Source organism: Lichenostomus cassidix, chromosome 1, assembly GCF_008360975.1.
Source record: "Lichenostomus cassidix isolate B80296 chromosome 1, HeHo_3.0, whole genome shotgun sequence".
NCBI lineage: Eukaryota > Metazoa > Chordata > Aves > Passeriformes > Meliphagidae > Lichenostomus > Lichenostomus cassidix.
In genome coordinates, this window is record NC_139479.1 from 80,022,107 (window position 1) to 80,047,544 (window position 25,438).

Genomic DNA, 25,438 nt, shown 5'->3' on the forward strand with positions numbered 1-25,438 from the left:
AAGAGTGTCATTCCATTTTTAAATCAGGTAAATGTCCTGCTGAAACTGTACAATGAGGTATTTCGTTTTGGAGGCATGAAATAGTCTTTCAATTGTACTCTTCCAAGGCAAGGTACAAGATGGGAAAGTACCATATCTTGAAAAAACCTGCATACTATCCTGTCTGGACAACCACATAAAATAATTGGCAATCACCCACAAGAAAACGAGGATACTGGACTTTTTTAAACTAAAAAAAAATTAAATGGACACGAGACAGTTGTCCTAAAAACTGTTGAAGGTTTCTGAAAATATCAATTTGAAAAGCTATTCTCATATTTGATAGATAATATTTAAGAAGGTAAAATTCAAAGACAATCTAGAAAATCAAGTTAAGAAATAGGGAAGGAAAACTTACGGAATTACTAGTTTGGTTTTGGACAGATTGTCCAAGCAATCATGAAATCTCCAGTACTGTGGAGATCTTCTAAAATAAAAATTGTTATGTAATATTTAGTAACTAATTATGCTTTTGCTATAAGGCAGCTTAGTCTGAAATTCAGCAAATCACAGAATCACAGAATGGGTAAGGTTTAAAGGCACCACAGTGGGGTCATCTGGTCCAATGTCCATGCTCAGGCAAGGCTATCTCAGAGCACATTGCACAGCATTGTGTCCAGATGGTTCTTGAATATCTGCAGTGAGGGAGACTCCACACCCTCTCTGGGCAATCTGCTCCAGTGCACAGTCACCCACACAGTGAAGAAGATCATATTCTTGCCTTCAACCCTGTTCTTTTACTACTTTCTTCTTCAGTTTCTGCATCCCAAAGCCGAGGATTGTAGCGTCCTAGTGATACCATCTGAAGGTACAATTAAAAAACCACCTTTACCCCAATAAATGCAAATACATGTTTCAAATACTCTCGTAAGATTCAATCTTTGTTATCCACTAAGAGGCAACAATTATCCAACATGTTCCTAAAATGAAAACATCTGCAAGAAAGCAGTTGATCCCACAGTGTAGGTCTTCTCATCCTACACAGTATACTCTAAGAATCATAAATATGCCCCAAGGAACTTCATATTGCTCCCTTCAACCTCTTTTGACAAGCACTCCCAGGAAATATGGTCAATTGACCTGGCTTCCAGTTATCATATAAAATATTCCTCTATTTAATACGTTCTGTTCTAAAAATTCATATCAAGAGAGTCACGAAACTCGCTCCTGTCCCACATGAATGTTCTGAATATGAAAATGAATAATAATTTAAAGTGAAAATAAGGTGTTCTCACTGAAGTAGCCTTGCCATCATCTGCTGTTGGGAAATTTTAGGTGTTGTTTCTTAAAAGAGTGTTAGACAAACAGTGCGACTGTTGCTACTATAAACGTGATGTGATCATTATTACTACGAAGCAAAAGTGAGTTTTTGTGAGGCAAAACTGTCATATTTCATTCAGTCTGACCAAAGTAAACGGTGCTCTTTTTACTGCAGTTATCTGAGCTTTCCATATGTTTATTCCTGCACTACCACTGTCAGGGAAACATTTTTACATTCATTTCACATATGAGGACATAGGGCAGAGAGAAAGGCACTTAGAAGAAAACTCAAGATTAATTGAAGGCCTTCAGAATCTAATAAAGCCTGAATTATGCTTCCTCTTGCTGGATGACTTCTGGTATTGCTCACCTACTGCATCAGCAAAATAGGACATCGTGTATTTCAGAAAAGACCAGATGCAAACTATAGCAGAGTTAGGAATTAATATTAGATGAAGGAATGTTCCAGTTTGTGAATTTACAGAAGTGTAATATTGTTCATTTGTAGAACGGACCAACTCTTTTGAGAAATACAAAAATTAATAGCCTAAATCAGAGCCAAGACTAGGTCCAAATGCCAGGGAATAATCCCCAGGTAGCTGAACTCCTTGGGAATTCACTACACCCACAATGAAGGATACAGAATCATAGATGGAAGAGTTCCCACTGCAAAGCCCTCTCTGTCTTAGCCTTTGTCTCCAGGAAGAAACAGCCTGCAGTCCAATACTGTCAGTCTCAGGTGTTCTCATTTCTATCTGAAAACCAAACAAAAAATGAAAATTATAACCCTGAAAGAAAATGAAAGGAAAGCTGAGCATCCCTGGAATCCACAAGGAACTGTGCTTTTATTAATGGAAATGTCTTAGAGTCAGGTAGATAGAAAGATCTACTTCCCAAACAGAAAGTACAGAGAAATCTTAATCTCCCCAGTCTGAGAACAAGGAGAACAGTCAGAGATGGCAGCATGTTTCTGTGAGAGCTGTCAGACATAAAATCCTCTAGTAGACATTAGCATCTTGTAGGACTTCAAACATTGCTCAGTGGGCAAGGACCACAAAGCTGCAGACATTCCAGTTAGCAGGAGGGATCAAAGGAAGCACACAGAAAAGGCTGTTTCCACACTGTTCCCTTTGCTCACATAACAGCAATGTTTAAATGAGCTTCTCTTTTAAAGTTATGAGGTGATAATTTAAAAATAAATAAAAGTGGGGTGCATTAAACTGTGAAACTAGGTCACCATTATCCTGAGAAATTAATTCATTATTTCAAAGTATCTCAGAGAAGATGAGAGGGAAGAGACTTTGATATCAAACTGATACTTATGTGCTCTCTCAGATGAGGAGATAATGAACAGATTTGCTTAAGTTAATTAAGTGCGGTTATGTTTGGAGTATATTGTATGTTACTTCTCTAAAATAATTTAAAGATTGGTTAGTGAAACAAATACCTTATGAATAGAGCTGATCTAAATGCCTTTGGATGAGACCTACTACTCAGAAAATACTAGTAGCTAAAATTTAAAAACCTCACAGAAAAGAGTTAATTAATTTCCCAATTAAACATGTTAAATTTACTTTTAAATGTCCAAATATTTTAGCTAGTTATTTTAGAAATAAAAATAGTTTCCTGATCCAAAATACATAGTTGAATTTATTTTTCATTGCAGAAAGTAATATGAGGCTTATATTAAATCATAAAATCATCAATACCTAAATTAAATATTGTCATTTCCACACATTATTTCAGTGGATTAAATTTTAGGAAGATTAAAAGGGGGGAAGGGAGTTGATTAGCTAACATTTTTCTTATCCTGCAAACATTTCATGTCCTCAAATATAGAAAACTGAAAACCTCAAAACTGTTCACAGAAAAGGAAATTGACCTTACAGCTTTTATGATATCATGGTAACTTACATTTCTTTATACTGACACATCTTGAACTTAGTAGTAGTTCAAGTCGTATCTGAATTTACCAAGCCACTGCAGACACAGGCAATCCTTTTGGGTCTGACTTTTATGAGTACTTGACAATAGATAAATGCTGTTTGAGGAACTTTCAGTTTGAACAGAGAAGATTAACATAAGAAAAGATATACATTATTCTCTACTATCATATGGACAGCTAAGGATGGTGTTCTAGCTGCAGCCATCAGTGGTTAAGTCCCCCATGAGGTCTTAGATGCCAGACCGTGTCCTTCAAAGCACTTGGAGACTGTCTGTGCTGAAGTTGTTTTTGAGGGGTTACTTTCAAAACAAACTTTTAATTTTATTTTTTATTGTTTTACACATATATAATTAATATAGAAACTGAAATCTCCTTTAAAAAACCATTTAAATAAAGTATTTGGATCAGATAAAAAGAAGTTGGGTTTTCTTTTATTTTTCTTAACCCGCATAGATAACTCCAGAATTTCAAGCATATGTGTTTTGATTTCATTTGGTTTGTACTCTTAGAATAAAATAACACTCTATTGTCCTGTTCTATTTGCAGACATAACTACACAGAAGGCTGTGATTTTGATCATGTTGTGTCAGTGGCATGTGGCTGCTCCAGCTGCTCGAAAGTCTTGGTATTATGCCCCTATTCTTAGTAGTGACGTGCTTTAAAAGAGTCATAGTCACAAGAGTTAAATGTGGAAAATATCTAGTAGGTAGTAACAGGTACTATTGGTGTTTTTCCATGATTAATTTTAATTATAACCAGCAAAGACACCTCTAACATTTCCGTTTGGGAAACACCCCCATATTCTCAACTTTTGGGAGGATCATCCTGGTAACCAACCAACATGTTGCCTTCATAAATATCTTCTATTACTCCCACATGCATTTTCAAAATTTTCCAAAGCAATACCTTTTTTTAAAATATATTTCTGGCAAAGTTCATCCTTTTGGTGCAAACGGCAACTAGCAGAAAATGAAACTCTGTATTTCCTTTATTTCTTGCAAAACATATTTTGCAAATTTTAACCTGCCTTGACTTCTTGTCTGTGGCTCACATACAGAATAGAATATTATTCTGGTTTGCTCTTCCTTGTCTAGAAAAATAATGAGACCATTTCTGCTTAAATAAGTATGCATTGTGACAGGTTGGATTATCACCAGCCTAATGAATGACATAATGCATTTCTTCTGTTTCACTCGAGGCTCCTCTTCTTTTGCTTTGTGAATTTTCACTGTGACCTGCCAGAAACAATCCCACATCTTAAATCTCTCCTGAAGTCTGATGCTCATCTACGGTCACTGAAACTTTCTTAAACTAAACAACTCTCTGATATCAATTTGCATTTACATCTATTGATAAAAAACCCTCTTTTATTCAAAAAGCAATGTCTGACATCCCAAAAATTCCTTGGCAGGAGAGAACATATTTCATTCTTCCATTTGGCAGTAAAGACTTTTCATCTCCTATTGATAACCTTTAATGTGATACAGCAGATGTCTGTACATTTTGTTAATTATTTTAAGAATTAAAGTGTTGTTTTGCTGTGTAATGCACATAAGATCTTAATGGTTTATGGTTAGGTAGTTTAATTGGCTCAATTGCTGGGCAGGAGGGGAAGTAAGAGCTGCCTGCAGTTTGCCTGACCCTTTTCTATCAGATTGAAGTATTATTATGTGCTGTACTATATTAAGCTTCATCGGAAAAAAAGCACAATCTGTTCTTTTTAAGCTTCTTAATAGTTTCTAGTACTGATTCATGGGAAGTGGAACCAACAGATTGTTATAGTTAGACTGTAGGTGGGGAGACATATGCTTGAGTTTTGAACAAAATTCCAACTCTGAAGAGGGGTAAGTCTTTTGCATGATGATGTAATGGTTGTTTTTTTTGTTTTTTTTTTTTTAAAGAAAAAACATGCAGAAACATATGGGAGTAGCTTTTGACTGGGCTTAGGGCCAGACTTTCAGGTAGGCAACACGCAGGATCCAGGCTGGTATTTTAAAAGAACACAGCCGCCAATTGTTGCCAAGAGGACACATTTACAAAAGCCATCTACTGCTAATAGCTCTGATTACAGCACTGCAGACAAAGTTTCAAGAGGACAGGAGCATCCACGTAAAAACTGTGATAGCTCCTCTGGCAGAACCTGTTGCAGTATAGAGGTGCTGTGTTCCAAACACTGAAATGGACATGGAATTTGGTGGGGCAAGAGGAGCTGAATATAAATTGACCATACTTGAGCTCCAGCTTGTGCTGTTTGCTGAGTCTTTTCTGCTGGACTGGAACGAGGCAAACAAGAGTAAATCAATCCCTCCCTTCTGTTTAACATTTACTTTGGAGTTTTCCTTTGATTTAGAAGTGGAAACAAAATAGCTACATGGATAAATACCCAGGATGTAGGCAACTTTCTTCTCAGGGGACTCAGAGAAGGATGTTGGTTTGTTTCCGGCTTATGAGTTCTGAATTCATTTTTACTTGGAAGTGACGAACGGCAAGAGAGAACTCACACTACTTAATATAAGTCATAAAGCAAGCTCCCTTTTATTTCACCAAACGAGAAACTTATATACTGTTACAGATGTTTCTAATTATAGCTACACGTATCTGCAGTTTGTTCTCACATATTCAGGGATCCTCCTGGTGACTCCCTAATTCTTTCTCATAACACTCTTGACTTTCTATTCTTTCCCATGATATTCTTCTCACAGCTCAGAAGTACAGCTGTGGTTCCCAGGTATTAGCTTCTCACAACAGCTTGCTAGGATTTTTACTGAGGCTTGACTATGCTGAGGCTTTGTTCAGGCCTGCTCAACTAGCACAAGTTTTGCTGGAAATCTGTGTTTTCCAACATGGAAGTGAAACTGTATAAGACATCACCCTTGTACATCCATTTGTGCAAATCCCGAAGTCCCTATATCCTTCTTTCTTTGTCATAGACCTGGCTGAACAGTGGGAGCTGCCCCATTGTTGGACCCTTGCTGTGGCTGTAGCAGTTTTGGTAGTACTGCTGTGGGTATACCCAAGTATCACATGTCCTTAAGGAGGCCAGCTCCATACAGAAAGCATGGAGATCCTCTTCCACTGTAAACCTCACAGCTCATCCTCAAGGAAATGATAGAATGTAGCTTACCTGCTTTCCCCACACTCATTCCTTCAAAGCTACATGCATATGTTTGTGCACATACATGTTTTATTCAGAAAGAAAGAGAGCCCTGAGCAAATTTATCCTAATATGGGGTGCAAAGAATTTGACAGAAAATATTTTCTTTTTCCATCAAGGAGTGTTCATTATCCCCACAGTATAGCTCAAACTAAATATACATACCTCATCAAACCACTTGCACAACAGGAGAATTCACTATGAATAATTAATTGCATAGAGTTTAATCAGCAAGGCAAGAACACCACTGGTGTATTTGTATGAGTGTCTTGAAGCAAAGCTGCTTTCCGTTTTCATCAAATCTCCCTTAAGTTCATGTCATAGAGCTGCAGTTTTCTCAGTTGGAGAGCACAGTCACTCTCAGATTTGGATTGCCAAAATGTATTTTCTTCCAAATGTTAAGAACTTAACATTTTCCTAAGTACCCCTGGTAGTTTAACATGTTTCCTATGATTTTGTATGACACATAACTTTCTGTATGGTTTCACAAAATCTCCCCATCGTGATACTTGATGAAACTATGGTGTTTGTGCTAGAGCAGACTTTATTGGAAAAGAGTTAATGAACTTCATGTTCACTGAAAGACCTTCTATTTTTCAGTACTGTAATTAAACCTATTCTTGGCTTTATAGCAAGCCTCATGATAACAGTTTCAGTTCTAACAAAGACTGCAGTACGTGGAACATATAACATATGCAATTCTGTAAGTCACCTAGACCTGGCTGGGAATTTTCCACTGAGAATTTTCAGAGGATGAGATCTTCAGAATTTCAATCTCTTTGACTGTCATAATTGAACCCCAGCCAGCAAAGAAGCACCACACAGCCACTCACTCACTCGCCCACCGGCAGGACTGGGGATAGGACCAGACAGGTAAAAGCTAAAACCACCATATTGAGATATACAGTTTTTCCTCAAACTTTCATCTTCTATAGCAAATTGACAATATTTCCTTGTCCTTTTTATTTTCTGTTAGCAAAAGTGAAAGAGACCATTTAATGTTGGTCCAGAATGACCTAAGAGAGAATAATTATAGACAAAGTAGTGTGTTTCACATCAGACAGCCTAATTTTATTTTAGAAGGCCTCAGAATCTTCTGGGAGTTAAATGTGACTGACACCCATTTTTTCTTCAGACTAACTTTGGCAGCTATAATACATATTTCGTGAGACACCATGGTTTTGACCTCTAGCTGAACTGTTTCAGCATCCCATGGGAATCACTTGATGCTCATGTACCACAGGAAACAGTTTGCCCTAAGGCATGACACACGGGGAAGTGCTGGACAACTGATTTACTACTCCCAGGAAGCACTGCAACAACTGAGTGTAAAAATCCAATGACATTTTTGTCTAGACACAATTTGCATAGTAATCTGGTTTCCATTTCGCCTAATCACAGCAAGGAGGACAATGAAAGTCCCTTTAGGTAGAGAGACCTGCATCCAGCTTGCTATTCTGGTTGGAAATCTGGAAACTTTGGAAATTTGGTGGTCTCAAGGCCTCAGTGATTCATTCCTGATGAGAAAGGAAGATAATATTATTTCCTGCCTTCTGTTCGTTGCCTCCTTTAACTATTTACATGGTAAGATCCTAAAACTGAGGACTGTTTTTATGTTCACGTTCAGTGCTGAGTGTAACAGAGCCTCTGAGCTGTAGCACCAGAGAGGTGGGGATGACTCCCCAGGCAGGCAAGCTGAATGCTGGATGGCTCCAAAATTTAAAAAAAAAAAACAGATGGCAATCCAAATCCACGTCTCATCCTCATTGCTTCACATACATTTTTACTGTCAGTGCTCCTGTGTACTTGCAACTCTGCTGGTAAGAGAGGGCATTTTTCTTACAGATTCTTCCATTTGCAAGCTAACAGATTTGTGAGGAATCAGCAGTTTCTTGCAACTATCTCACTTTAACACTCACAGTTTTATTAATTAACTAACTGATTGTATTTCTGTGGAATATTATGGAGGGATTAAGACATTATTTTTGAGAAAGATTTCCTGCCTCAGAGGCCTTCTTATTTAAATGAGACATGAAACAGCTTTCAACAGCCAGATGGAGGAGCACAGGGAGCCAGACACACAATCCTGGTAAGGATGACTGTCAGTGGTATCAGTACATCCACTGTTTAAGCACTGTGACTTTCATGTAGGCTTGGCAATGAAGAAAGTTTCTGTGGTGAGACAGAATAAAGAAAAAAAAAAGTATCTATCTGTTAATATCTATTACCAGTTTATTCCCATAGAGGAAGAAGAGATTGGAAGAAAATATGAAGTTATTCCTACCCATAGAAATTTAATTCAAAACAAACAGAATAAAACCCAGAAAGACACCAAAGCACATTCAGTTCATCTGTGGTCTTGTGATCTATGTAATGCTAATCCTCAACTTTGTCATTCATCCTCCAGTAGAAATTTTGCCTTCAAGAAAATAAGTTTTACCTTTCTCTACCACTAAAATAATGCTGCTTTTCAGATTGCATTATGAATTGGGTGATGTTATGGACTTTTTTTTCCCATATACTTAAAATATTACACCTAAAAATTATTCTCAACATATATTTTTTTTAATTTACTGAAGTAAATCACAGAGCACTTGGCCACATTTAGTCAGCTTAAGAGAATCAGAAGAGATTGCCATTTGTACACACATTGTTGTACAAGTTGAGGACCAGATCCTCACAGGTAGTGAGGTACACAACAGGCTTTGGTTTTAGCAGAGATGCAGGCTCCTGAAGAGAAGTGAGTTTTCTAGGAAAATTTGGTGATCTTGTCTTGAAAAGTGGATTAATTAAAAAATTAAAGTGATATTGTTAAGATTGGTACAGTGATCTCTGTGCGGATATGTAACATATTCTTTAAAATATTTGATGTTTCCAAAGGAAGAAAAGCTGCTGCAGATTTTAATACATGCATTTGTGTTTCTGCTTGTATTTAGGAAACTACGGTGAAAGTGGAATGGAAGCTTTCAAAGATATGGCAGCCAAGGAAGGGATCTGCATTGCACATTCCTACAAGATCTACAGCAACGCTGGTGAGCAGAGCTTTGACAAGCTGCTGCGAAAGCTTCGGAGCCACCTGCCCAAGGCAAGAGTGGTAGCCTGCTTCTGTGAAGGCATGACTGTCAGAGGCCTCCTGATGGCTATGAGGCGCCTGGGACTCGCTGGAGAGTTTTTGCTGCTAGGCAGGTGAGTAATACTGTGCAGTTATAGCCAGCCTTTTTTAGTCAGCATGGCAAAAAAAGAACTCCAGTCAAGTATACATAAAGCGCAGACTCATGGCCTCTTCTGTAGCTGTGCATGTCTAAAGGAAAGGAAGTAATGCCAGCTGTGTCATAGTGATACAAATTCTACAAAGACATGCATCATTCTCGTGATGTGACAGGAAAACACAAAACTGCTTGGCCTACCTTAACAGCATTGTGTAAGGGAAAGGTGGCACATAAATCTTTGATCAATATCACCCATTTTGTTCACTGCAATTTAAAATGCATCATGTACATATACAGCCTGAAGCTATGTCTCATTTGAGTAACTCTGTGTTAAGAATTGCTGATGTGGCCTCAGGGTGTACCCAAAATAGAACTTCCCAAAACAAAGTTTATTAACTATCACCTTTCCTTCCTGAGCCACTGTGCTGATGTGCATACTGTCCTGAGAGTAATATATAGGTAATCATTTTTCTTAGCTCAGTGATATTAGTATTTCCTTTCCTAGATACCAAAGGAAGAAGTCACTTTGTGTGTTTTCACCCAGCAGGAAAACATTCTGGGCTCATAAGCAGAGAAGGAAAAGTTATTGACATAAACCTAAAGGGATCTTTGCATTTGCCCTTTGTTCAACAAGTGGATCCTAAAGAAGATAGGAAAAATGATGTATTGAACACAAAGTCAAGTGTACCAGGCATCTACTAATGTAACAGACTGCATTTCCAGTGCATTATTAGAAGGATGACCTGGTGTTGTCCCAGGCATGAAACCTACAGGAACACAAGTAAAACGATGGAGAAACCAGAAGTCACGCTGAGACTTCCGGGGAAACCTGCAAGGACTGTCTTGGCAGCAGGGAGGCTGAGTCTGTCCAGCTGGTAGGACACCAGCCTCTGTTCCCAGCTGCCCAGTTGCACACAGCTGCCTTTACCTCTTGGGCAAAGGGGAGAAGGTAAACAGGCAACAATGGTGATTCGCCTTTGCCCTTACTCTTTGGCATCAGCCTGAATTTCAGTATTTTCGGATGTGAATTTCTTAGTTCTTTCTCCAGTTTATGGCAACTGTCTCCACCCTTCTTTTCAAATACCTTTTATCTGTAGAGTCTTCCATGGAATATCTTGGTCCTTTTCTGGACTGTGACCCAAAGGGACCGCAGTCCTCAAGGTGAGATTGAGATTCACCTAAACCTTTTTAGATGTCTGCAATTTAGACACTTTCATGTAGCTGTCAGGATTCTCTCTACAGTTAATTGAGCAAAATAGGACCTTCTTAGGTTCCTTGTTTGCAATGTGAATGTTTCAAGTAGCTCAGAGAAATCATGATTGAGAAAAGGACTTGTACAAAGACTGTCTGACAACTGGCTTTGGTGGAAAAGCCTACTTGTAAGTTGCTTAGAGTAGATTGGAGCAAATGCCACCCCCACTATCTCTAGCTGAGTCTGGTGCCATAGGACATTTGCTATCTTCTATCCTAATTAGTAGAAATTGTCAATGCTCTGCAGCAGTATCCAAATTTAGAAGCACATAAGCATTGTTTTTAAAAATATGTTGACCCTTAACTACTCCAGACTCCAAACTATACATAATTTTGTATGGGATTTATATACAGCAGTTCTAAATTTAGCTCTCTGAGGGCTTTTATGAATAAGAACTTCAGGAACTGCTGATTGTGAATAAGAGTAGAGCAATTCAGATTAACTCTTCAAAAAAACAAGGTCTAGAGACAACATGCTTTGAGACTTTGCTTGGGGTTTTTATTTGTTTTGTTTGTTGTGTTTGGTCCTTTGTGAAAAATACCTGTTTCCAGCTCCAGTGGGAGTTGTCATGAGTAATTATAAGAAAGTTGTTATTCAGTGTATGACTTCCATTGATTAAATTGGAAGTGATAGCTTCTCTTAGAAGCCTAAACCGTAAAGTCTTCCAAATTGAAACAAAAATTCCCTAATTCTATCAGAACATTTTTTGTGTGTCCATGCCTGTGGCAGTACTGCACAATTTAATTGTGAAAAATGTAGCAAGAACTGGAAGCGTTTATAAAGAAAGAGAAAGAAAAGTGTATGGATTTTTTTTTTTCTATCCTTTAAATTTATTATCAGATATTCCAAAATAATGGCTGAGAAATGGCTACTCAGATATAGGTTGATAGGTCCCCAGCCAGTACCTGCTGGGGACATATGAGAACTAATGGCACTTACCCTCCCCCAACCAAAGCTTTCCTATAGCTGCATCAGACAAGGATAGCTGGAGAAATATAGCCTCTTTACATATGGCTCTGTACTTCAGAGATCCCAAGGGTCTTGGAGCATCTCGTATTTTTCAATAGATTTGTTTCCAGTTTGTTATCAAAATCAGCTATAAGACAGGGAAAAATTTAAAAAAGCAAACAAACAAAGAACTAACTAGTTTTTCCGGCTGAGGACTTTTGTTTGGCTTTAAGCTGCCCTTAGTCAGTAGAGCAGTGTTTTATGTTTCTGCCACGCAGCAAGAATCATGTGTACCGTGTGGGAAGTTGTGGAGTGGCTATGTTCCATAAAAATGTTCTTACAAAAATGTTCTCCTTCCACCATGGGCTAATCTCTAGGCTTTGAGGCAGAGGCAAAAAGAAAAGAAAATTAATAAGGAAAAGAAAAAATAGAACTTGCCAGAAGCCTTCTTGACATAGATGGGATGTAAAACAATAATATCATTGTCCAGTGATCACTTCAGTTCCTGTTGGGATTCAAAGCTCTATTTTCCAGGCCTTTGATGTGCTGTGTGCTCTCTTGATTTTGACTGTTTGGCTCTGTTGTCTGGGAATATTTTACTGTTGGTCCAGAGCTAGGTTTGTTGGTTGGTTCTGTAGAGAACAGTGTAAGGCACTGACCTGGGATGGATGTGATGCCAGGACAAACCCAGATCTCTTACAAGCAGATTATGTTGGGGACCTTTTTGTAACTTATTTATAGGGGGAAAAGACAGTAGGTAAGATTTTTGAGAACAGATGGTTCAGAGTGCTCTAAGGGGAAAGAGTTAGATCTGAAATTAAAGAAGCTCATGAAATTAATTTTTCTTACAAAGCTATGCAGGAAAATGGACCAGGATAAGATTTATACTTTCATTCATCATCTGATCCTGGAGTTGCTCTGGGCTGCCCATTCAGCTGAGAAGGTTATAAAAGGACATTCCAAGTGTAGTGAGGGTGCCTGTCACTGGAAAGCAACAGTCTCACAAGAAAAACTCCATCTACAAATGAATACTTTTTTGTTCCCCCACAAATGCTTCCCTCTGGCTTTGTAAAGTGGAGAATTATTTTGTTTCTTTTCCAAATGCACAGAAAGAAATAAAGTCACAAAGCCACACAGCAGTTTTATGGGAAACCACAAGAAATCAACATTTCCACTTCCTCTTAGCTTTCCTTTTTGTTCCATTTTTAATTTGGATTCACCCTTGGTATTTTCAATCTCAAGCCTTGAAAAATATTGGGATTTTTAGAAGCTATGGATTTCTCACAGCATCTGTCTTATGCTCAGATAAACAGAGAATGGATTGGACAATAAGAGTGCATATCAGATAAATTACCTTATACAGCCCCAAGGGGAGGAAAAAGATATCTTTCAATAAACACTCCACTCCTGACCTACTATGCAGTTTCTGAAACTGCGTTGTCTGCCTGTGACAGATATGAAAGGTGGTGTGTCATTAGTGATTGTAGAATTCCAGAGCTTTTAGAGTAATGGAAAACATTTTAAATGCTTAGCAAATATTTACCCCATGCATCTTGAGGAATTAGACTTAACTGCAAATATAAAGGTGAGTGTGCTGATTTTCAAGTGTGAAAAAAATGTTATTTTAACTTAACCATCATTCAACTTGAGATATGGACACCAGACTTCATCTGTTTGTCTTCACTACTTCTGTCATCCACAGATCATATGCCAGGAGATACCCTTACAGATAAATTCATTTACATAACAGAATATTTTTTTTATTTCAGAAGGAACTATGGAGTATTACTTGTATAGATAAAACCAGTTTGGTTGTATATGATTTTCAGCTGTTCCTCATTTTATGTAATATTCAGACCCAAAAGCTGAAATTTTCTTTTTTGTATGTTCACCCTCATCCTGCTCCTCTTGACTCCTAGTTTCTGATCTCTGGACAAAATGCCTGTGGTAATTATCTACAATAATAATTTTATTTGATGCCTTTCATCTGCAGGGATTCCAAAACATGTCTCAGAATGACTAGGTAATTTAGTGCTAGGTCACATTATTTTTCATAAAAAAATAAGAGCATTGTTAGCTGCAATAGAAATTATGAGTATTGACTAAATCTGTCTGAAGTAAAACAAGTAGGTTCAGAAAACTCTACCACAGCACTGAATAGTTACATTGTTTGTTTGCTTTCTTCAATTACTTTTTCTTATGTCAACTAAAATTTTTGAGGTGGGACTTGGCATGGTGTTGGTGACAGCAGTTGGGATTGCACAAACCCAGAGAGCAAAGACAGAAATTTTGCAAAGAATTTGTGATTCCAAGTGCAAGACAATTAGACTTTTCCTGCCTAAAGGAGAGGAGAAGGGAAAAGACAAGGGCATTGGAATGGTTAGGGATTGGAACAAGCTGCTCAGGAAAGTGGTGAAATCACCATCCCTGGAAGTGTTCAAAATGTGTCTGCATGTGGCACTTGGGGATATGGTTTAGTGGTGAACAGTTGGACTTGATAATCTTTAGGGTCTTTTTCAACCTTAATGATTCTATAATTCTAAAGGGAAAGTAGAGGTATGTAGAGATGAAAATGGCTTTCTCAATGTCTCCAGCTTCCAAATGACATTCCATAGGCAGTACTCACCTTCAGGAAATTACTGGGACTTCCATTTGTTTCATATGTTCATGTATGCATATGGTGTGCCAGATTTACTACTGTATTCACTATCATATCTGATTTAAAAAGAGTTGATTAAGATTATCCATTCTTTCTGTTGTATTAAATGACAAAATTATATACAACAGATAAAAAAAATTATCAGAGATGGAAATATGTCCTTAGATGCTAGTACTTGCTCTGATTTTCGGGTGTTCAACTGAAGAAACATAGTCAAAATTTCAGTCTGACTTAATCTCTACATTGCTCTTAGATACTTATCTCAGTCAAGAATTTACAGAAATAATATAAAACTGTGACTTGGCTACAATATCTGTAGCAAAGGAATGGGAAATCTAGAGCTGCAGGGCATCCCACAGAGTTTCCATATTCTTTGAAGTACAGGCAGGACCTGAAGACTGCAAGCTGTGATGTCCTTGCGATGACGAACCACATCCTGCATTTTCAGGATTCACTCTGTTCTGTGATATGTGAAAGTCTGTGTCTCAGGATGCCTCAGACTGTGTCTCTGAAGCATGCCATGGCTGCAGAGCATGTCCAGATGAAGGTGGGCAGAGCACCACTTCTAGCAGTGTGATGAGCACAAGCAGTTCAAATGAGGCTCTGCAAGAGGGCAGAAGGACCACTGAAGCAGTGCCCATTCTTCTCAGAACAGCACAGATATTTTCTATCCCAAATCACCTCTCCTGATAAGATATCTGTTTGGCTCCTGAGGAGATGGATTGGAGGAAATTGTTATTGATTCTAAGAGATGTTGCAGCAAATGAGCTAAGTAGAAGGTAAGTAGTAGAGGTGAGGATAAGGAGGGAGAATAAAATGTGGAGAAGCATTAGTTCCAGGAAGTCCCCAAAGTAATTTGGCTGATAGGAAATTCAGTAATATATATGAAGGAAATCTGGTTAGCAACTAAAAAGGGCAACTATACCTGAAGGAAAATTAAAGCAAGATAGACGATCTGAGGGAAATGATATCTTTTCAATGGTTTAAAAAGAAATCTTTTGTGAGATTTTAAAAAGTGTCTGTTGGATGAAGAAAGATCTCACTGCAGAGGATGTAGTGATTTCCATCCTGAAACTGTTGTGTGGTGTGGGTTGACATGCCTTTTTCTATCTTTGTACAAGTCCAACTGATGAAGAAGTTCTTGTAAAATAAATTAGAATATGAAATTTTGTAGACCTGAAATAACCCCTAAATTCATTTTTGGTCATTTCTGCTGCTTCAGGGAGTATTAATCAGACAAAATTCTTCTATCTAGAATAATTCTTACTGCATAATCTTTGACAAAACTGTAGAAGATAAATGTAATATAAATGTGCACATCTCTCCTCCAGGGACAAAATAAGCAGGTGAAAAAGTACTTTCAGGGTACAATTGTGCAACCCCCGCCTGTATGAACAGTCTGATCCTTTTTCTTCAATTCACAGTAGGCAGGAGTCTGGTGCAGCCTCACCTGAATCCTGTTTCTTCACAGACAACTGTCTGCTGCCCACGCGTTTATTTATCTCTGTTCTCTTCTTCAGGCATCAATGTGTAGCACAAAGAAGCAGCTATCATTGTATATATAGTGATTAAATGCACTGTAAATAGCGGCATTAAGTAGAATCTTCATTTCTACTCAAAAAACCCCCCAGGAACTCAGCAGTAAAACAAAGTTTTGCTTTCCTAGAGCTCTGAAAGAGATTAGGGAAGTGGAAAAATGTCTTCTCTCCTATATCAGAGTCTAGAAATAAAGCAGACTGGAGGGTAAAGAATCACTTGGTTTTGAACAGAAGCTTTGTGGTCTTCATTTGTTGCAGCCTCATGGCTCAGAGACCCTCAGGGTGAGCAATAGCAGTGGTGCCCTGCTGCAGATGGAAACAGTGAAGTGCTTGGTCAAGGCTGTGTGTAATGAGTGAAGAAATGATAATTTCCTTTCTGTGGTTCAGACTCCACAAGCTATGCTTGAGGATTTTGAGGAGACAAGTGAGGCAAACATACACTGAAAGCAAATCAGTCTGCCTGACTTTTTAAACTTTTTTCTGTGCCTTTAAAATCCATTTGGTTTTTTCCCCTTGGAATCTATCTGAGCTTTTTCTAATAAATATTGCACCTTGCAGTCCAGTTTCACAGTCACTAACATAGATCAGGTACTGGGGGATGGGAGTAAGCTCTACACTTATTTGGAAGAAGGTCTTCCTTTTGCTCCTTCAGGAATGATATATATTTCTTGGGGCCAGAAGAGAGGGATGTGTGACATGGCATCAAGCAAATGATGAAAAATTTCCAAGTGCGCATGTTGGCAAATAAGCACACCTTCTACACATCTGAAAACAGAGCATTACAAAATACTCTGTCAGATCCTATCAAAGGTCCACCAAACCAATTGTTGTTTCTGGAAGTGGTCAGCAGCAAATGAATGGCAAAAAATGACACCAGGCCAGGATGGAGCAAAGCTCTCCTGGAGAATTCTTGGTGTCTTTCTAAAGGAAGCCCTTGTGGTCATCGTTGTGGCCCTCCTCAGGACTCCCTCTAGCAGGTACACACCCTTCTTATGTTGGGACCCCAGAGGGAAAAGCAGCACTCCAAGGTCTCATGAGAGCAGAGTAGACAGGAAGAATCACTTCCTTCAGTGTGTTTATTCATGCATCCTTGCCGCACTTCTTTTAATGCAGCCCAAGACAGGTTTGACTTTCTGGGCTGGGAGGCCACATTGCTGGATCCTGTTGAGCTTCTCATCCAACAACCCCAAGTTCTTGTCCTCAGGGCTGCTCTAAATCCATTCTCTGCCCTGCCTGTACTTGTGTTTGGGATTGTCCCTTGCACTTGCCCTTGTTGATCTTCACAGGGGTCCTCCTCTCAAATCTGTCAAATTCCTGCTGGATGGCATCCCTTCCCACCAACCTTTTTGTGACATGCCAAATCATGTGGTTCCAGTCAAATTATTTCCTTCCTGAAGGATCTACTCCTTCTCATCTTCAACTGGCTTCAACAGCCAAGGGAGAGTAGCTTTGTTAGTCTCCATTTGAATAGAGTTTTGCCTCAGCACTGTAGAAAAAAGACAGTGGCTCAGGAGGTCCTTCATGCCTTTTACTTCTGCACTTGTTCACCTCTACCTATTGGTGCTTGATCCGTCTTTGGATAGATATGCTTAAAATCTTTAAAAGACAAAAATTACACAGCCTTCTCAGGCAACTGCTTTCTGAACTTAACTACTCCTTATACCCTTCCTAATGTCATACCTACAATTCTTTCAAGACCATTGCTTTTTGTCCTATCCATGGGAACAAAGGAAACAGTTTCTAAGACTACAAGTTCTATATTTGAAGAATTATGCTTACCCTTGTTCTGCTTTGACAACTTTCAGTATGAACAGAAAATATGTTTTACACTTTGGAATAACATGAGATCTCTATTATCCCAGTGGAAATGAGGCACGAGGCAAAGTACAGAAAAAGAGATGTCAAACAATCCTGAAGAATTATATAAGGTTTATTTTCATTGCAAAATGACAAATTCATGAGATGACCTACACGGTTGAAAAATAGGCAGTGCGGCAATCTCAAAAATAACTCCATATTGCCAACAGACCTGTGCTTGCAATTCTGCATGAAAGCAAGGCAGAGTCATTGCTGGGAAATTTTGTGCATTTGTGGGTGCCTCTCTGTTCTCACACAAGAGATTTTATATTTGACTTAGAAACTGTACTTTATCCCACAGCTTATTAAAATTCAGAATGGGAGAAGTCTATGGGTGGCTGACTTGAGACTGTTCTCTTCAAATATGTCTTCTGAGAGTGATAGGCAGTGATCACAGAGAATTTTCTGATGTGTGCCTATTTTGAGAATGAAAGAGACTCTTCCGATTCTAAGAAAAGGAATCCAAAATACCCTTGAAACAACGAAAATATTTTCTAGTCAAGCCTGAAAAAAGATTAGATGCCTTCTTCTCAAAAACATAAGTTCAAGAGGCAAAAATAAATTAAAATCTTAAACCCCAGCATTGTTATTCCACAATTCTCTGCAGGCTACACGGTAAAATATAATTTTTAAAACATCAAAACTAAGACTAAAAATCTGATCCAGTATGTATGCATGGAAAAATTTAAAGGTAGTTGGAACATGATGAATATTAGTATTATGCTTAAGATTTTCTGATCTTTAGAAAAGCTATAGAAATTTGATTAAAGAAGTTAAGTGAGCTTAAAATGGTCTTTATTAAAAAAACCCAATCCTGTTTCTGGTCCTTTAAGATTAAGACTGAGCCAAACAGAGGTTTGCTGTAAGGTACTGGTAAACATTTAAGATCAGTTTCCTCTCTGTTGTCTTTCTCTGTAGAATGTGGGTGCAATATTTCCCATTACTTCTTTTTAACTCTTTCTTTTTCTGATTTGTCTGCATCATCCCAGAGTCTCATCCTAGGACTAGTGACTCACTGCACACACACAAACCACATACACATCTGTATACAGAGAAGGTATTTGTGAAAAGGGAAGACCTAAGGATTTGTAGCCTTATGTTGCTGTGTCCTGATAAAGGGCATCTGCTCCACATCATGGGGTCCAGGAACTCTCTCTTCTCTTGGCAAAGGTGCCATCAATTCTGTTCACATCTTAGTTTCTTAGTTACAGAGATCCTTTGTGTTGGTGAACAGTACAAAAGTGTGTGGCAGATAAAGGGGGAGAAATACTGGACAACTTGGACAATTATTGTTCAGTTGTCCCAGCTTCACAACTACTTTCACACGTGTTCCATTTTTTGAGTAGAGAACAGTGGGTCTCAGAAAGGCAGACAGATTCTTTCTGCAACTTCACATTTGAGATTATTTAGTTGTACTTAAAACTACCAGAAGATCTGAATATAAAAACATTGCCTGCACATCAGAGATTTATACAGACCATCCCATCTCGCTAACACTGGTGAGTGACTATGGAAGAATATTACTTGGAGTAATGAAAACTTCTCGTTTGTAAACTTGTGGTGTAATTCATTTTTCTATTACTCTATTAAAGTGACAAAGCACACACAGCAGCACATTTCTCCCTCACTATGGCTGAATTCATAGTTTCCAGTGAAGGCATTGTCTCTCCAGAGGTTAAGACTGAAGGCAACTGATAAGGTGAATGAAGTACCAAAACTCACTAGGCCACATTCTGGTGGGATTTAATCCACTCCTGGCTTGAAAAGACATTATAAATCTTGGCAAGAATGTATTGCTTTCAAGAAGACCAGATAGAAAAACCAAGTAGTATCTCAAGGAATAAAGCCCAAGTTGAATTTTGTCTTCTTTGAAGAAGACTAGATAGAAAAGCCACATAGTTCCTCAAGGAATAAAGCCAAAGCTGAATTTGGTTGATCAATTTCATATTAGAAACACGCAAAACAGAATTGATTAAAGGAACAGCATTTTAATTAAAAAGTTAAAGTTAATAAAATAAAATCTATATTTGCCATGGGGTCATACTGTTCAGCCTTTATTCATGTTTATTAGTGACAATGGAGGTGAAGGCTGGCTGAATTGTAATGAGTAAATCATCTCTATCCTGGGAAAAAGTATAGTTATAAAACATAGTTATTTAATACATTTTAACTGGTATATTCTTAAGCATTCTGTGTCTTGAAGTGCTGATATGCCCAAACCAATGTTAATCTTGCATGCTGGCTCTTCTGAAATATGATTGGCTGGTATGATTTTTAATATAATCCTACTAATGCGTACCAAAAGGGACATTATTTCTTGTATCCTAGGAGTTAAAATAAAGTAAGTTGATCATATTTCTGTTTGAATCATTTCTGAAACTCTTCAAGTGCTCAAAGGTTTCAGGCCTTGGCTAAATTAGCTCACTTTTCATAGCCAAATATGTATCACTTGGATGCTACCTGAACAAAAAAAAATGCGTGATAACCACCCAAAATCTGATTACATCTGAGCATTTCAGATGTTATGAAAACTGTACTATAATGTAGTGTCACCTCAGCAATATGTTAAAGAGGATGACTCTCACAAAATAGAGGGATTAGTGTTAGTTTTACATTTAATAGAGATTTTATGGGGCTTTAAAAAAAAGTTGTATGCAAAAAAGATTTATTTAGTTGCTTAATTTGACACCAGATATTCATATAAATAGCCAGAAGCTCTTGCATAGAAGGGAATGTCCAGAAACCAAAATGACAACTGCATGTTGTTTGCCTGGTTTTCTTGATAGCTCATTACTTGAAATCACTTTAACAGAAAGACATTAATGAATGCACAATTTGTTTCAGCCTTTAAGAAGAAAAATCAAAGACAGAACTGCTTCTGAAGCTGTCGTCTCTTAGCTGTATTTTTCAGAACCTTTATGTGCATTTCTATTTCTTTTTATTATAAGATATATAACTGATATTATCTAGCAATAAGAAAATAGACAGCCTAATTACTTGTGCAGCAATTGCTCCATCAGAAATCTAATTACTTCTTGCTGCTCCATAAGTTCTTGTCATGGGGAATCTCCCAGTATAACGGCTGGGTAAAGGTAATTAGTATTTTCTAATCATGTCCCCTGTTATTTTGCACTACATTGAATTTAATATGCCAGTTTCACCTACAGTCAGGCAGAAGCTCTGTGGCAGTTTGCTGTTACATTCTCGTTGTGTGCTTGTAACCAGAAGAGTAAATGACTCACACTCTAACAAAACATTAACTCCTCTCTCCCAGCTGAAAACAATAGGGTCAAAGGAGCACCCTGAGAACTACAACAGAGAAATAGTTTAGGTACCCCAGAGCCTGCATCTTGTTCAACTGAAATAATTCAGTTGGGAGGTGCAGAAATTCCCCCCACAGAAAAGCAGTCAAGGTGTTTCCAACCGACCAGTTGAAAACTAATATCTTCCTTCTGAATTGCTCAGGGTCAGAACATAGATCCCAGGCAAGGAAACAGTTTTTGGTTTTTATTTGAGGCTTTCTATAGCAGGTGGTGACTGTTACATTTCTTTAAGAGTGATCCCTATTCTAAACTCAGGTACTATACTTGTTTATTCTCTGAGGTGAGTGTTGTCTGAACCTCAAGTCGTACATATCAGAGAAAAAGAGATAATCACTCTTCAAAATAAGCAACAAGGGTTTTATAACTTAATTTCATTTTTAATTTAAATAGGGTTTCATCTGACCATTTTATAGCACTGATGGAGAAGCTCAAGATTCATCTGAAATAAGAGCAGTGTTAAATTGGTCTGAGCTCACTCCAATAACCAGTAGTGAGGTGTAGGCATTGTGCACAGAGTGTTTCAGGCCAAGATAAGGAATATTGTACTCTTCTGAGGATTTGGGGTGAATACACCCTAACATCCACTGTGTGCTGAGAATCAGGGAAGACAAAATCTTCACTAATGTATCACTCTCTTGGGAATATTGGCTTTTTGGGGAAACAGAGATGTCATTGTTGTTCAGGTGGGTGGACAGATGTGAAGTGGGGAACAGATTTAACAGACACCTCTTCTTTAAAAGAGGGGTAGGTCTATGGTGGGCATCTACTCAATGGTAGGGATGATTCATGTTCAGGAAAGGAAATTCTTCACGTTGAATCCTTTTTTTCCCAGAAATGGCATAGTAAATTCACATTCCTGCATACCTCTCCAGCTTCTCTCTGTGTTCAGAGGCAGGTTCTGACATCTTCTGCTGCCTTTTTACCTGAAAAAGGAGCTATCAGTTAGATGTGCCAAGGGACAGATGAGCCTACCAAACACAGAATATTTCCACTTGATTACGAGGAGCTTAATGTCTGAAAATCCTTCCAGGTTTGGTAATTACAAACCAAATTCCAGGTTTGGACTGTCCTGGAGGGTACAAATTTCAAAAGCTTAGAGCAGTTTTTCATGAGAAATTTAAAGGAAGAAATTTGAAAGAAAACAGGTAAATCAGTCATTTAAATCAGAGATTGTTCTCAACCAGTCCTCACATAAACAACTCCTAAACTCAGAGACATTGTGCAAATCACAGGGTACAATTTGCCTTTTATTTCAGAATTAGCATCTTAATTGGCTATCTTGTTATTTCATCTTAGAAAAAAAAAATGTTCCAACAGTCTGTGATATTTAATTAAGACACAGTAAATTGTTTTCTAAATTGAATTTTGTATTTCAGTAGATATGGTTATTGGAAAAATCAATTGAATGGAAACAAGTATCTTAATAAGTGCTTTTCTTTTGCATTTGAAGCAAATTCTGTTTTTGAATTAATGCTGATTAAGGAAAATTTTCTAGAGCCTTGAATTATCTTTACCTTGAACTAAATTATTTGCTAACATATAATCGTGATTTTGCTGTATTTGCCTTGCTCTTTACCTAGAAATGTGTTTTATCAATGAAAAATTCTTGTTTATGAGATCATCCCAGATTTTACACCATCCATTCAGCTTGCCTTTGCTATATGATGTTCTCTCCAAGCTTTAGGTTAGAAAGACTAGCCAGTTACTGTGCCTTGGAGTCCCATGCCAGACTAATACTTAGTGTTTAAGAGGAATTTGTCATTCATTAATTCCTAGTTAAATTTAATGTTCAAAAAAAATGTGTTGAGAGAAGACGACTCTGTCAGTCCTGAACATAACTAACTTACTGTTTTGAACAAACTAATTTAATTGATGCTGTTCATTACTGGGCTTTTGTTAACAGCTGGTCTGTGATTTTTTTACTGTTATGCCTCCATCCAGCTTTATGTTCAGCAACACTAATCCAGAGATTATTAAATATCCACTGCAGAGGGATGTGCATAATTAAATCATTCCCTATCTGTACAGAGAGAAAATTTAACCTGAAACATTGTTTTCAAAAATTGCTACTCAGCAAAATCCAAAACATCAGGGTATTATCAACATTATTCTCATACAAAATCCAAACCACAGCGCTGTCCCAGCTACTGAGAAGGAAATTAACTATATCCCAGATAAAATTTGCACAGCTTTATAAACCACAAGATTCATGATCTACTTCAGGAAGTCCGCAGGTCGTTACATTTAATAAGCTCATATTTGGTATGCATGCTTCTATCAACCAACATGCCGTTGCACCAGGGATGATTTAGATTAGATAATAGGAAAAAATTCTTCATGGAAAGGGTTGTCAAGCATTGGAACAGCCTGCCTGGGGAAGTGGTGGAGGGATTTGAAAGATATGTAGATGTGGTGTAGATTGGACATATTTTAGTCGTGGAGTTGGCAATGCTGTGTTAATGGCTGGATTAGATGATTTTAAGGGTCTTTTCCAACCCAAATGTTTCTATGACTCTATGATTCCAGTTGGAAAACGGGGGCATGTTCAAGTCCTAATGAGACAAGAAATTCCACATTTAAAAATATCCTGGACTGTGGATCCTAGTTTTATTGGAGTAATCAGGTCTTTTGCTCCAACTATTAAAGAGTAATTATTTTTTTCTATTTTGTAATCCTGGTAACAGTGCTATCCTTGGGCAGTAGAGACATATATGTGTTCCATAATTTTCCTCACTTTTGATATTTTTCTCTTTGATTTTGTGTTTATCTGCATCATCTCACTTATGACTTCACCATCCTGTAGGAACAATAAGTAAAGTAATTGGGAATTATCATGGAAATCTATGTGAGATGTTAAATAAGCACTTTACAAATGAATATCTCATGATGACACTAATTTTAAAACAAGCTCTTTTAAATTGTGCATTTTGTTATGGCAGCTGAACTGCTGGCATGCCAAGGAGCTGACAACAGAGAAGCTTCAAGTAGGCTGAAAAGACCAGTGAAAGAGAGTCACTGGGTTAAAAATATCCAAGTGTTTTATGCAGGCGTGATATATCATTGTAAGGGAAATGAAGTGTGTTTGTTCTAAACCAAAACTCTTGGCTGGCTGTTGATAGTGCAGGGTCATTGAGATGTTAACAGGAAGCAAAAAGTGGCTCGATTTTTTGTACACCAGATTTTTTTATTATTTTTTTTTTTGCCATGGTCTTCCAGTCTTCGGATCTTCAAGCCTTTTTCAGATGTCCCAGGTGTTACCTTTTCATGTAGTAGACCATGTCTGATGTGTTGGGACCTGAAACATCTGAGAGACAGGAGTTTTGGGCTCCAGGTGGGGCAGAGCAGTTTCATCCTCTGTGTTGGACACATGGGTTCAATCACTCTGAAATTACTACTGTATAGGTATGCTCTTCCCAATGATAAAAATGTAATTTCTGTCCAGTCACATTCACAGGGCTTTTCTGGGAGAAAAATTATAAGCCCTAAACAGATCTTTCAAGATCAGTGTGAGCCAAAAATTTTGAAATATAGAGTAGATAGCATTCAGGGTGTTTATTTAACATTTGGGTTGGAAATCTATGGTTCCTGCTGTAAATCATCCCCTCTATTCTCTGTTGAGGGAAATCTAATCAATTTTATCAGCTAATGTTAGACTCTCAGACTGGATATTTTGAGCAACCTAATAATATGGTCTCTCATACTTTTAATGAGGGGAAAATGTCTTTTCATGCATTAATTCAAATGCATTGTTGGACTTTACTTCCCTTAATAGGTGAAAATTATATTTCCTAATAACCAATTGGACTGTTATAAATGAATTCGTGGGCTGGATGTGCCAAACGGGTAAATTCTCCAGTCCCAATTTGCATGAAGATTGTCTCTCAGGAAGAGTGTATTCACACAAGTTCAGTGCCATTCTAATGGTCTGAACCTGAAATGTGCTTAAACACCTTCAAATGAAGAAACAGGAGCCCACACCCATCTGCATAACTATTACCAAAGTCACTTGTTTCTGCTCATGCAGAAAGTCTGTGGTAAACCTTAAAATCAAGACTTTACTTTCCATATCCAAAAACGAAGTCTCTCCAGTGTCCAAATTCTATAAGTAAATCAGCTGTTCTTTATGCCTATGGATTACTCAGAACACACTAAGATATTTAAAGTCAATAATAAATAACGCTTTAGGTTGGTTATGTATGTGACATTTTCTCTTTCTGCAAAAGAACCCAAAGGCATTTTCTTTTCCTTCCCCCT

The 25,438-nt window shown here is 37.8% G+C and overlaps 1 protein-coding gene across 4 annotated transcripts in view; it reads left to right on the forward strand.

The window, feature by feature from the left end:
• GRM5 (glutamate metabotropic receptor 5) overlaps positions 1-25,438 on the forward strand; it is a 236,228-nt gene that overhangs the window by 94,140 nt on the left and 116,650 nt on the right. For all 4 annotated transcript variants that reach the window (XM_085065342.1, XM_085065359.1, XM_085065334.1 and 1 more), the window contains one exon: positions 9,335-9,584. In XM_085065342.1, coding sequence (XP_084921468.1) covers positions 9,335-9,584 — 250 coding nt within the window. The remainder of the gene's footprint in view (positions 1-9,334; positions 9,585-25,438) is intronic.